A 13,768-nucleotide genomic window follows, 5' to 3' on the forward strand; every position below is an offset into this window, starting at 1 on the left:
GCTTTGTTTCTTTATTTAATGGTGCTGAGTTTACAGTACTCTTTTCAGTGTGTTTCAACATTTGGCTTAAATCAGTGCCAAATAAAAAAAAAATCTAAATGTATTTGTTTACACACTGGCGTGCTACATTAATGTAGCTTCACATAACACTCAGTGAGAGAGTAAAAGTAAATTGTGAACACCATATAAAATGCATGCCAATTTCTCTAAACCTTTCCCCCATTTCCCACTGCCCATGTCAGGAATAAGAGGTCAGACTCTGAATAAAAGAATACTTACGTGAACATATTATCTAACCACATGGTAATGAATTGGTACACCCACTCGTTCACTGCGATACCACATTGACTTTATACTTCTGCGTCAGTCGTGTTCATTGTGTTGATGTTGTTTACCGACATTGCTGTACTCTTTCTTTTTTTTTTATTGAAACGCCAAATTGTCATGTTTTTTTATGGCCAGAATAAATTCTGCAAGTATTTGAATTGTCTGGACTCTGATTTTGATAAAATGGAGCGATATTTAAAGTGAAACTGCTTTGACTCAACAAGTCACGCAAGGGAGTAAATGGCAGTTAAACATCTCATGATACAGTGCTGTTGACAGTAATATCATTTAATCATATTTTTGGGCCTCTAAGGCATCAGCCATTCTCAGTGTTCTTAATGTCCAAAAGACTGGCACAAATTTAAAACATATTTACAACAACAACTTAGGCACCAAATAGATAACAGACGTAGTGTGTGTTGCTAAAAATACTTTGGTACTGTAATGTAGATTTGTGTCAGGAAAGCTTTTAAGAGTTCTAAGTAGTAAGATTTGGACAAGTACAACGTTTGAAAAACATTTGTTTATCTTACAACTGATGGGAGAACCAAGAGTGGCTGTTGGATCATTTTACAACAACAGAAACAATAAAGAAGCCAAACTACATGTGGCACTTTCACTTAATAGTGAACTTCATTGAGGTTAATTGGACATATACCATATCAAATATTTGTATGCATTTGGAATCAATGTAGATTAAAACAAAACAATTGTTAGGTAAATAACTGAGTGTAAGCCACTGGTTTACTACTATACTACGACTCTATTATATATGAACACACATAAACCATTATTTTGCAGTAAGCAACACTTTTGTCCTTGAATATGAAAGAAAATAATAGCAATTTAAGACCATTCTTTGAAAAACCTGTCTATTCTAGTCTATTATCTATCAAATCAGATCAAATCCAACCTACAGTACCTGTAATCAATGTTCAAGGTTTAATCTAGAAAAATCAAAATCATTGAAACTGCAACTCCATCCCAATCACCCAATCATCTCATAAAATTAAATTATTGACAAAAAACATGATAATGTATTCAAGAACAAGAAAAAAACTGTTACATCATTAAAAACAAAAGGTCTCTGGGACATCATAGTGACCTAGTGGCTAAGACCTCTACCATGAAAACCACAACGTTCCTGGTTTGAACCCCCCCCCCACAACCCCACACATCTTAATCTTTAAATCAAATCAAGTTCATTTAAAGAGCATGTTTAAAAGCAGTCCTGCTCAGATTGAAGTGAACAGCACAACAGTGAGTAATTTAATCAATTAAAGGCAAAATGGCTTACCAAAAAGGATCTAAAATCGATCTACATGCAACTCACAACAAGCAAACTCAAAGTACATATCAAAACAAAACTCAAAGAGTACAGGTATAACAGCTTGACAAAATGGTTGAGACTTCACGTCTCCTATCAGCGAGCCTACAGGGACCGTCAGTGGGGAATCTCTGCCGTTTCTCTCCACCGAGCAAACCTGAAACGTCCACCAGAGAGATAAACAGCGAGGTTGTGAACAGTAAAGACAAACAGTAGGGCTGTCATAACATCTATCCTATTATGTTTTTGAATGCTTGGTTTGCATCATTAGTTTCATTTAAAACGTACCTGCAGAAGTCACGGACTGTCATGGTGCAGCTGCTGGGCCGGGTGGATCATCGCTAGCGTAATTAAAAGCATTGTTAGCATTCTTGACAATAATAATCAGGGAATTGTGTCGACATTTTAACAAGTTTTACCAAATCAGTGACGTTTCTTCATCTGGGCTTTTCTTCAGTTCATTGTAATATTTCTTCACCTGCTCAAGCTCGCTTGCAACATCTAAAAAAACAAAAAACACATTGTTTACAATGAGTGCAGTATTCCTTTACACTATTAGAAATGTGTTGACTAATTCATTTCAGTAAGCTTTTACAGTATTTTTAATGATTATCATTTGTTTTTTTTATATGTTCCCTTTACCTGGGATTGAGACATCATCTGTCTTGAGTGACAGCTCGATTGATTTCTGCATTGTTTTCTCCAGTTCCTCCAGGATTTCCTCCTAATTCAGCATCAAAATCTTTATCACTTATCACTCACACAAATACATAGTGTACTATTGTGTCGATTAACTGAATCCTACATGTCCAACAATTAAGTGTTTAGAGGGCTGCTCAGACTGGACAGAAGGATTAATAGTTACATAAGCATGTTTCTGTCTTACATTAATAACAATATATATTTTTATGTTTTATAGCAATAACAGCTTTCACAATGATGCACATTCCACTTGAATATAGAAAAAGCCTTCATGTAAATGATGACCCAGGATCAGGGATGAAGACAAAGACGTGCAGCACAGAATGTTTTACCATATGATCGTATAATGTATCATAAAATGTGACAAACCTTCAAGCGTCTCAGCTGGCTCAACATAGCATCTTTAGCCTTCTCAAACATGGTGTTCTTTGAATCATATACGTGCGTCTCAATAGTATCCCTCATTTTTTCCTGTGAGCCCTTTCCTCTAAACGTTTTTGCTGCTACAATAAAACAGAAAATGTCAGCACAATCATGATAAATGTAAATGTGTATTATTATAGTGTCAGGTTGTCAAGATCTTCTATCTTACTTTCATAGCATTCTTGCATGGCTTCCTCAACTGTCATCGTCAGACTGCTGTAGATTGTTTTCTTACGCTCCCGTATCTTTCTGTTGAGTGTTGTCTTAATTTTCTTTTCCTTAGAGAGAGAAAATAAAGTACAGATCATTATATTTTTTTTCAATAAAATCAAGGTAATACAAATATGGCTAATCTATTTCTTTTTTTTTATGTCATATCTTTTTTTTGAAAGCACAACCTGTGGTGTTAAGAGTTTTTATCTGCATTGCTAATAACATTACTGTATTGATAGTGCTCTTCACAAACAGTGTATATGAATATGTTAATAGCTCAAAATATATATTTTTTGTGCTTAAATCTTCCTTCCAGTCCTCAGTCACAAACTTGATGTTTGGGTTGATTTGGACAAACAGTTTGATAATGGACTGATGGAAAGGATTGTACTATTTCATCTTTTACCTCTGTCTCGAGAAATATCAGCTGCAGTTCGACGTCTTTGCACTTTTGAATCAGCCTCTTTGTGTCAAGTGAAAACGTATTGATGACCCCGTTAAAAGGTCCACAAATTCCTTCATTTCTGAAACATGTTAACACATTGAAATGTTCATAAAGGCAGTGACAAGTTTGTATTAGCATGTATTATATTACATAATTTGTACTGTATAATGTAGAATTTGTTAATTCTAGACATTCTCCATAGCTTTTGAAATGGGCCAACAAAGGGTTTTATGTCCTCATTAAGTCATTTCTTACGGGAAGGTCTTCTTGAATTCCTCATCAATGCTGTCAGTCAGGGATGAAGCTAACTTCATATTGAGGTTTATTTGTTTCCTGTTTTTTGGTTTGTATTTGCCACTGTTCTCAACTACACACCTCAATGTCCTGTGGAAACCTATCTTTTTCTGAGACTAAAAAAAACAAAAACAGAAAAAATGTAAAGAAGGTTAACGTAATCATATCAAGAGCAAAATCAGTTGTTTTGATATAATTATAATTAAAATACATACAGGATACAAGATGGAATTCAAGACTCTTTCATATGAATCTTTTGATTTTTCAACCCCCTCAGTAAGGCATTTTTCAAATGTCTTGTATGCCTCTTCCATGGGTTTTCTGACTTTATCAAGTTCATGCCTCATGTTTTCTTCAAGGTCTGTGCACACATCTGCTTTTATGCCAGCCTGAAATCAAACACAACACATTCAGTATTTAAAGCAATGAAACTACTGTATACTGCTCCCGGATTGGTTTTTCTTTCAAGACAGTATGTATTGTTTCTTTATGTATTTATTTATGAAATTCTGTTGAACTGGAATACAACAACTCTTTAATTACTGCATTTATGCAGCCTCTCTGAAACAACAAAAATAAAGGCAATCAACAACCTTGATGGCGAAAATGTACTTCACATAGACTTGATTTGAAATAGAGCTTGATTTACTTCAGCTTACTTATTTGCGATGAATATTATTATTTTCTATATATTATATATCTTTAATATTAATGATAATTTTGACAGTTAAAGACAATGAAATAGGTTTTATTACTTGATCTTACCATTTCTCCACAGCCGGCCCCTTGAATCAGAGAGAGAATCCCATGAGCTCCAGACACATAGTTTAATGTCTCTGAGTGACAGTCATTGAGTTTTTGCAGAAACTTCTGAAGTTTGGGTATTTCTGTAAAACATTGGTTTGCATCTTACATATTTACATACATATTACATACTGAAATGTAAATGTCATAATCCAATTCGTCGTTCTTGTTTGAATTAAAGTGGTTTAATTAAACTAAAACAAAATATGTATTGGGGCTATACATTTTCTGTTATCCACAGTGCACATATATGGAGACTTCACCTACCAGTTTCATCTGGGTTTAGATGTTTTTTCTTCACAAACTCTTTGGAGCTCACTGTGAACACTTCCAAACAGCCATCGCTGAAATGTTTCTGAAAAAAACGTTGTGAATTATTTTAAGGCAGTCTTAAAGTTGTAGACAATCTTTGTGTTGGACTTTCTGTCAGTGTATAAAACTCACCTTAACCTCTTTTAGGGTTTTGAATTTCTTTCCCACTTTTTCCTTGGCTTGCATGTTTCTTTTAAATATCAGAGCAGGAACTGCTGAACTATAAGAAAAGATCTGAATCAAGTGGCACCTCATACAATATTTGGAGCTGAAATTCCAACATTTTTGCATAGACTCTTCTCTCATCTTAGAATAAAAGTCAGAATTGTTTTTTGTTGAACCTGTAACTAATGATTCCACCATTTATATCGAAAAGGGTAAGACTCTCTAAGTAACAATTAACTGGAATTAACTAACTAGAAGTGTACCTATTGAACAGTATCTCCATTTCCATATAATAGCACAAAATTACATAAAAACATAAATTACATGTTGCTTCACTTCTTAGGAATTTACAGTTAAATATCATTTCCTTTCTAAGGAAGCTTTGGGGCCCATAAAATATAATGTTACAGCTGCAAATGTAGAAAACACAAGCAAATACAAAAACAGTACAATCAAAAATCAATAAATAGAGTGTGGTTGCATTCGCAGTATTCTGGTTATGAGTGTTTTTTTTCCATGACCATATCCTTGTTTCAGAAACCTGGATAATCTTGCTCTGATAAGAACCAGGCTACAATGGCATGTAAACACCTGATCCAGGTTTATGATCATTCTCTGTCGTTCTCACAGGTGTGTCATCAACTCAAGTTACATAGTAGTTGGTCAGTAAATCAAGAAATACGATAGCAAATGAAGTCATGTAATGATGATAAACAAGCTGAAATAAAGGAAAAGTCTGACTTCAGTAATACAATGCAGATCATAAATTGTATTCTTGCTCTTGCTTTCCATTACAAGTGAACAGATGGAGAAGCTGAATCCAGCATAGTTCAGGCAGCCAGAGAACAAAATGTGTTGAGGCAACAAAGTCGGTATAGAAATGAATGGCTGAGATGTTGAGGGATCAAGACACACCTGCTTGCAGACAATCAGAAACCTGGATACTGTTATGATCATGGAAACAGGGTTCACTTACGGATCATCCAAATCTTCAATATGATCAGACTTGGTGCAGATAAAGTGAATCTGCTGACACTGGCCACCATTTCCCATAAGGCTACTGGCATCTTCCAGGATCTCCCAGGGTTCTTTCTCTGCTGCTGCTCGATTAATGTCAGTCACAATCCACACAGTAGAACAACTTCCAACAAACTGAAGGGGCATAATCGCAAGTTAATTATGAATAATAAATTATCAGTACTTTGTAATTACATGATGTTACTGGTTCTGGATAACGCAGTGATACATAAGAAGCAGCATTACATGCGAATAAATTACCTCTTTCCACATTTTATCTCTGTTCTTGTTACAATCCCCATTTCCAGGAAGATCCACAAGTGTGACATGCTGGAGAAGATCATTTCCAGGCACCCTGACAGTCACACACTTCACTAGTGGCCAATACCACCTCTTAACATCTTTATCTTTTCTGTCTTTTGAGTCACTTCTTGTGTATTTGACTAATTTTGCAGACAACTCTTCAGCCTGCAATAAATAATAGAATTAAATTAAGACGACGCAAAAGGAATTTTATTTATATGCACATTCAAACTGCTTTAAAAATTGTAGAAGAGGATAAAATTAGAACAGGTGAAGATAAAAAAGAGGAGCTATTAACAATCCCTATCGTTTAAGGTAACAGCAAAGGCAAAAAGTCAGATTAATAAATAGTAAACCCGAAGTGGAGACAAAAGTTCAATTTTGGGCATTAGTGAACAGTTAAGTTTTAAGTTTGGATTTTAAAATGATCAGATTTTGACAGTGACTAAGACTATCCGGGAGGTTATTGCAAGTATGTTTATCATCGTAGCATAATGCCACTTCTCTGTGTTTTGTGTTGACCATTGACAATCAGCAGACCCCAGTCTGATGATCTACGTGTTCTTGTAGGTTCATATGGATAAAGCACGGAAGAAACATAATTAGGTCCTAACCCCGTAAGTGGTAATATTTTAAAAACAATAGAAAGACTAACTGGTAACCAGTGCAGAGAATAGATACAATGTCTTCATATTATTTTGTTTTTCATAAAACTCATTCTCATCAAGTTTTAGTTGCATATGTGCTTTTGGGTAGAGAGGACTGAGAAAGGACTTTTGCAATAGTTGAACCTGCTTGAGATGAATGTATGGATAAGCTTTTCAAGATCTGTTTGGAGTTCTTTTACTCTAGCAATATTTTTTAGATAATAAAAGGCTGACAGTGTAATTGATTGGAAGTTACTGCTAAATCCAGGTCCAATACAACACCTACATTTCTGACATGTCTCATGGTTTTTAAAGATAGAGAGTCAGGGTGTGCAATATAAGGCGTGTGTGTCTTTCATTATGGGGACCAAAAACAGTCACCTCAGTTCTGTCTTTATTTAGCAAGAGCCATTCATTTGTTCAATGCACTGACAAAGTGAGTCAATGGGACCACAGCCAATGTAGATTTGAGTGTTGTCAGCATAAGTGTGGAAATTGATGTTGATACTTTCCAAAGGTGAGCATGGGGGGACCATGAATAGACTGAACAGAAGGGGGCCAAGTACTGATCCTTGTGGTAATCTCAGAGGCCTGACCTGACTGGTAGTGAGGTTGCCAATTGAGATAAAATTACTGTCCTGCATGTAGAGCTAGAACAAGTTCAGGGAAGTACCAGAGAGCTTGGTGAGAGGTCCCATTAAGGTCCTAAATTACATTGGCACTGTTTGGGTACAATGATGGAAGCAAAATCCTGACCGGAATTTGTCAAGCAGTTATATAAATTAATTAAGTTACTGGTAGACAATGTTCTCAATGATATTTCTATGAAGGATAAATGTGATACGGCATTGAAGATACTGAGGACAAGTGGACCAAGTATAAGTATTCTTTATATACTGATTTTACTTTTTGTTGGAAATGAAAAACACAGTTGAACTAAACCAACCTGGAATGGCTAGGCAGTAAGTATGTATCACATAAACCTCAATAACTGTAAATTCATAACACTTAATTCTGTCAGACAGGCAGAAATGCTTTCTATGAAGGGATATATATCTAGATATACCGTATATATGAGAGAGAGAGAGACAGAGAGAGAGAGAGATTATTTTCCTCTTACTTACTGATTCGCATGTCAAAATTTTCCTCTTGGAAAGTAGAAATTCTGGAATTTCTTTAAAATATTTGTTATCCATGAGATTTTCAGGGGATTCACTTTTCCATTCGTCTCCATACAGCGCTGACAGCTTTTCAACAGTATCCTGATAATCATCAACATCTTGGTTTTCCTGATCTGTATTATCCCTAAGGAAATTAATCGAGGACCACAACTCGTCTCTCCACTCCTAAAAAGTAAAATAATTACGTTAAACTTTGTTTAAGTAAATGGCATGTAATGTAAACAGCAACTATAATTTTGAAACTTCATATCTTTTCAAATAGCTTCAAGTAAACATAAACATATTCAGCTAATTTTACCTCTTTTGTAATGAACTCAATGTCTGTCTCATACTTTGAGTTCTTCATGTTAGCCTCCACTTTAATCATGACTGAGGTACATGCACTGACACTTCCAGAGGGCAAGAGCTTCTTCTTTCCAATGACAGCATTTATCAAAGAGGTCTTTCCAGCCCCAGTTTTACCAAAGACACCGACCAGCTCCCTCTTGTCTGTCTCCAAATCACTGATTTTATCCCTGTTGTAGAAGAGTTTAAAATGGGTTGATGGTGATTATTTGGAAATTAAATAAACACTGAAAGAACGTGCCAACATCAGGAAAACGTCCGATGAACAGTCTACTAAAGCATAATTCAAAGCGGCTACATTTTTATATCAACAAGTGTTCTCATGACTACTTGTAAGTGAAAGGGGTCCCTAACAGAGATGACACCCCACACAATCATCACCTGAATTTGCACTTCCCTTCAGCTCCACAGAGCTTTATACCATCTTTTAACTCTTTTAATTGTTTTGGTTTTTTGGCACGCAGCTTGGACACAGCAGGCAGCTGATTTCAGAGAAAAAGCTCTGATAAATCACTGCAGTACATGCCCACCACAAAATAGCAGACAGACAAAAAGTTGGCAACTAGCTGGTGAACTTGGGGCATTTTGCAGCTAAAGAGCCAGATGTTTCCCTCAGAATTTGGGTGTCATCAGAAACAGAGCTAGGAGAGTGAATATTAGACTTAAATTTGTCAGGCGACGCGAATGCTAATGTTACTCCATATCTTAATCTTATCTAAGATTAAGTTAAATGTGACTTAATCTTACTAAAAGCCACCAACCCTGCACAACTCTCTTTTCTAGATGCAGTGATTGACAGCTGTCCAGACAATTCCTCTGTTGACATCATTAAAACCTTTCAGCCTTATGCAAGTAATGTAGCAAACAGGATATGTAGCTTTTGGTTGTGGTTACTAACAACAAAGGACCTGCTTCTTACTGGTGCAACCCGTCCCTAAATTTAATGGTGTGTTTTGACTGAAACCGAGGCAAATTTGTAAAGGCGATACAATTGCCTATGAAGTCAATGGGAAGACACAAATCTGAGAACAAACATCAGACTCAACACTAAAGAGCAGTCTAAAATCTCTTTGTGAAACTGGCCCATACAACAAAGAATATGGAAGAATATGGAATATGAAAAATGTAATACTTACTTCAGGAAAGCATTGAGCTTTTTGTTGTTTTGCTTAAGTAGTTCATCAAGGACCCTTGCCATGATGAATTTCACTTTAGACAGAATGATTTTCTCTGTCAGAGTGAAAATAAAGAACTATTCATCAGTGCATCCAGTAAGCAGAAATGAGGCCAAGTCAATTTAAAATGCCTCAGATTGATCATCAGGATTATACTATGGCAGTTTACAACATGATAAAAAGGTTGTCTGGGTTTAAAACATCATCCAGTTAAAAGACGTTTAGTAGTTAGTACCAGAACCATATGTATTGTTGCTATGAATACCTGCGGTTTAATATACAGTCATGGCATACGTAACATGCATGCTGCTGACTGAGGTGTTCTGATTTTAATAGACCAATGAGGGAGTATCTTCTGTGGCCAAGATAAAGAAACAGACATTTGCTATACAAGTAGTATAGTAATATAAGTTTCAACCCTAGGTTGTAGGTTGCCATTGTTTAGAAAATGATTTAAATACCTGGTATACTGTCACGTCGTCGTTTTGTAGGTGGTGATTGAAATTTGCTGGACTCGCCCTGAGGATCCAACTTTCTCTTTCCTTATTGGATTTTTAGTAAGTAAAGAAAGAAGCCCAAATGAAAAGTTTGTTGCTTGTGCCTCTCACAATATTAAAACCTGGTCTCAACATAGTTAATTCAAGCAAAATATTATTGCCATAAAAACTTAAATTTACATCACATGTAATCAGTAACATACTGTGTATCTCACCTTTATCACTTGTGCCACTGGTGGACGGAAAAACCTGAGCATGAACATGAATATTTGAATTTAAAACAGTGTTCGATCAAGAAATTATTTTCACACAGGCTTTGTCCTCTAAAGTTCGACAGGCTTGAACACAAATCTTTATAATTCACTCAGCGTTATTTGCATTTATGTTGTCATCCAATCTAGAATGAGCCTGGCAAAATCCTGGGAAGTGGAGTCCAGAAAAGGGCTAACAAGTGATCACAGCAGCATGCTTTTTTCCCTCAGTCAACAACACTGTGATACAATGAGACAATTCTTCAGTCAAAGATGACTTTGTCTCAGGACACTTGAGTGCCTCAAATGCATATTAATGAACAATAGAGGCACATTCACTGATTACATGCCTGTGAAATTCAATGTGATCCTTACCTGAGCAGAATCAGCTTCTTCATGGTTCTGTTGTCCCTGCAGATAAAACTTACACTGTAAGTGCAGTGCCATGTGAGCACACATTGAAAACATAATGTGTAAGATTGCAATAAATGCCTTAGATGATACTTAATTGTGTGAAACTGAAAAAAACAACTGTTTCCTGATTTGTTGTGTTTTGTTCTGTGTTTTCTTCAAGGGATATTCGTGAGACCAAATACAGTATTTGCGTAAATTATCTGTGTAAATCTACAGTGCAGAACATTACCTGTAACAATGCGAGCCTCTTCTTGAATATTGCCCTTGGTCCCACTTTTGGGATCAAGTCAGTGATATCTTGATCGTCAAGGGAGTAAAAACTTTCCTCTACAATGCCATGATCTGTAATTAAGAAAAATATTTAGCTGAATCTTAGTCATACAATATTGAGAATTATTTTCAAATTTCTGCAGGAATCTATTTTATACAAGAGTGAAATAGGTGTGGTCACAGCTGTTAATTTTATCTTTCTATGAGCACTACAGCCTCACAGAGCTAATATCGTGTTGGTATGAGCTGAATGCATATTTATTTGATTGTATTTTAACTATCTGTCACTTTTCAGTCTTGATTTCAGTGCTGCTTGAGCTGAGATCCTCATCTCAATAACCCTCAGGATGCTAATGAACAGCAGTTGCTCTCAAGTTAATTAAATGTTCCTTCTAATTGTAAGAAAATGGACAAGGTTTTTACCTTAAATTGAACACAAACAACAATTGCCAGGATTTAACACTGATCTCTCCAATTTTCTTAAAACTGTCTGTCAAGGATATGTCAGCATTGTACTGCAGAACAATGTTGCATTTCTTATGTCTGTATTAGTAGATGATTACATGTTTCAGTATTGGTAGGTCATTCCAATATCATATAATATCTGTGCCCAACAAATGAGTATGGTAATACTTTACCTTCAAATGTGTCTATGAGCTGACTGAGACGCCAGTCAATTAATTTGTTACGAACAAAATCATCCATGATCAAGAACAGCAACTGGAAGGAAAACAAATAATCACAATCTTTTAATCAATCATTACTGTTGACAGGTATGATCAATTAAATTCAGTTGAAGAAAAAGAAGGGGTTATGAAACTGATAATGGCAGACTGAAGAAGTGGAATTACAATACAAATAACTGACCAGCTGTAATTTCTTTGTGCTCTTCTGTTTACTTATCTGTCTGCACTCTCAGTTTTATGTTATTGTTATCTGCTGTAGGCTCAAACTTTAACAAAGTGGGTCACAAATGCAGCACTGGACTTTGCCTCCAACAAGCACTTCAATGCTCTTCCTCTCTTGTCTTCTGTACTCTGACTAAGTTGTGAAATCAAAGCTGCAGAGCATCTTGTCTGGACAAGTTGCAAATTCCTTACCTTTTTTTTATTGTATATAAATATTAATATTAAGATAATAGTTACTCTGACATATCTGGTGACTTGCATACTCCTGTTGGAATATTCACGATTAAAAGGGCCTATTGCAGACAATCACTTTTTCACTCTTTAAAACAACTGTTGAGAGCAGACAATTGTGATAGAAATCAAGCCCTGATAGATGGATTATCTTGATAAAACATTATATATTACACCGACAACAGGAAAAGTTGTGTCACTGCAAATGTACAGCAGATCAAAAAAAGATTTGCAGCTTGTTTAGTTTAGCAGATTTATTAGTAACTTGTAGTTTTACAAAATGAATCAACAAGGACTGGTGCTTCATCTGACCTGAGCTCGTTGTTTTACAAGGTCTCCACCTCTCGCCCGCGGACTCTCCCCTCTGCCCACAAATCAGCTTCAGCAAGATCAATTCAAATGTGTACTTAAATTAAACAAAGTAGGTGTGTTTGTTGCTAAGTGACCACACATTCAAATTGAGGCTCAGTCCATTGGACAAGAACTTTACCCATTCCATTACCTGTTAGTACACGAAACTTAACTTCCGCCTGTTAGGAAACGAAACTTACCTTACCGTATCATATATCATAAGTATCATCAGCAAAATGTACTTAATGCATCAAAAGTAAAAGTACTGGTTACTCGTTGTGCAGAAAATCTTGCATTGCATTTCAAAAGTATATCATATGTGTTTTTACCCTAATCTTACTCTGAAAAGTGTGATAAATGTGCTGGAGTGTGAAGTACAATATTCCCCTCTGAAATATAGTGGAGTTGAAGTATAAAGTAACATAAAAAGGAAATAAGTTCCTTAAAACTGTATGTAGTAAATCCCACCGAAAGATGGTCTGACACTTGACTGACTGAACCACCGTAAGAGCTTGTTACATAACACAAAACAACAAATATAGCATGTCAGTCACCTTTCCATACCATTTTAGAATATTACAACCTAGCGCACATTAAGCTAACACTAACTTAAATAAACAAACGGTTAGAAAGACTTATTACAGTTCAAAATTAATTCAAGACACAAACAACCTCTGAATATTACAGTATTATAACAGATACTAACCTTGTGCCTCTTCGGGGGTGCTACTACATCAAACTTCTCACTCAAAAGTGCCTTAAGTTTGCCGTTACTGCAGGAACTTCCTGTACATATTCACAATAAAAGCCCTTCTAAACCAAACAGGAAATAAGACAATATGTGCTTAAACAAAATACGTAATAAAAGCAACTAAAATATTGTTTAACTGGGCTATCTCTTTTCTAGGTCTAAAACATAAATTGGGTCATTTACACTGTAATTAAGAACTGTTCTTGAGTGAATGTACTTTGTCACTTTCCACCACTGTTAAAAGGACGAGAGGGTTCTCATCATTGTTGCTGCACCGGTGACTCCTACTGGTTGTTGGGTTGCTTCAACTGTGGGGATGGAACTGTGGAGACAGCAGACCCTCTCACTCTTTACACCCTCCTCGCTCAACTGCAAATCACAGAAACACATAGAATTAGACAAATTAGGAAAAAGG

General features: G+C 35.8%; 1 protein-coding gene across 1 annotated transcript; it reads right to left on the reverse strand.

Annotated features, from left to right (window-relative positions):
* Positions 1 to 1,583: 1,583 nt before the first annotated feature.
* Positions 1,584 to 13,336, reverse strand: LOC139300113 (nuclear GTPase SLIP-GC-like). The gene is made up of 24 exons (XM_070923109.1): positions 13,309 to 13,336; positions 11,751 to 11,832; positions 11,072 to 11,184; positions 10,958 to 10,990; positions 10,804 to 10,857; positions 10,393 to 10,426; positions 10,142 to 10,222; positions 9,642 to 9,735; positions 8,459 to 8,675; positions 8,104 to 8,325; positions 6,291 to 6,497; positions 5,989 to 6,164; positions 4,980 to 5,067; positions 4,803 to 4,890; positions 4,497 to 4,618; positions 3,947 to 4,120; positions 3,693 to 3,847; positions 3,399 to 3,516; positions 2,949 to 3,057; positions 2,726 to 2,859; positions 2,297 to 2,378; positions 2,074 to 2,155; positions 1,943 to 1,995; positions 1,584 to 1,811 (listed from the first exon to the last, which is right to left on the reverse strand). Exons 2-23 carry the CDS (start codon positions 11,815 to 11,817, stop codon positions 1,962 to 1,964), a joined length of 2,484 nt encoding a protein of 827 aa, XP_070779210.1. The 5' UTR covers positions 11,818 to 11,832; positions 13,309 to 13,336; the 3' UTR covers positions 1,584 to 1,811; positions 1,943 to 1,961.
* Positions 13,337 to 13,768: the final 432 nt, after the last annotated feature.

Source organism: Enoplosus armatus, chromosome 17 (genome assembly GCF_043641665.1).
Source record: "Enoplosus armatus isolate fEnoArm2 chromosome 17, fEnoArm2.hap1, whole genome shotgun sequence".
NCBI lineage: Eukaryota > Metazoa > Chordata > Actinopteri > Centrarchiformes > Enoplosidae > Enoplosus > Enoplosus armatus.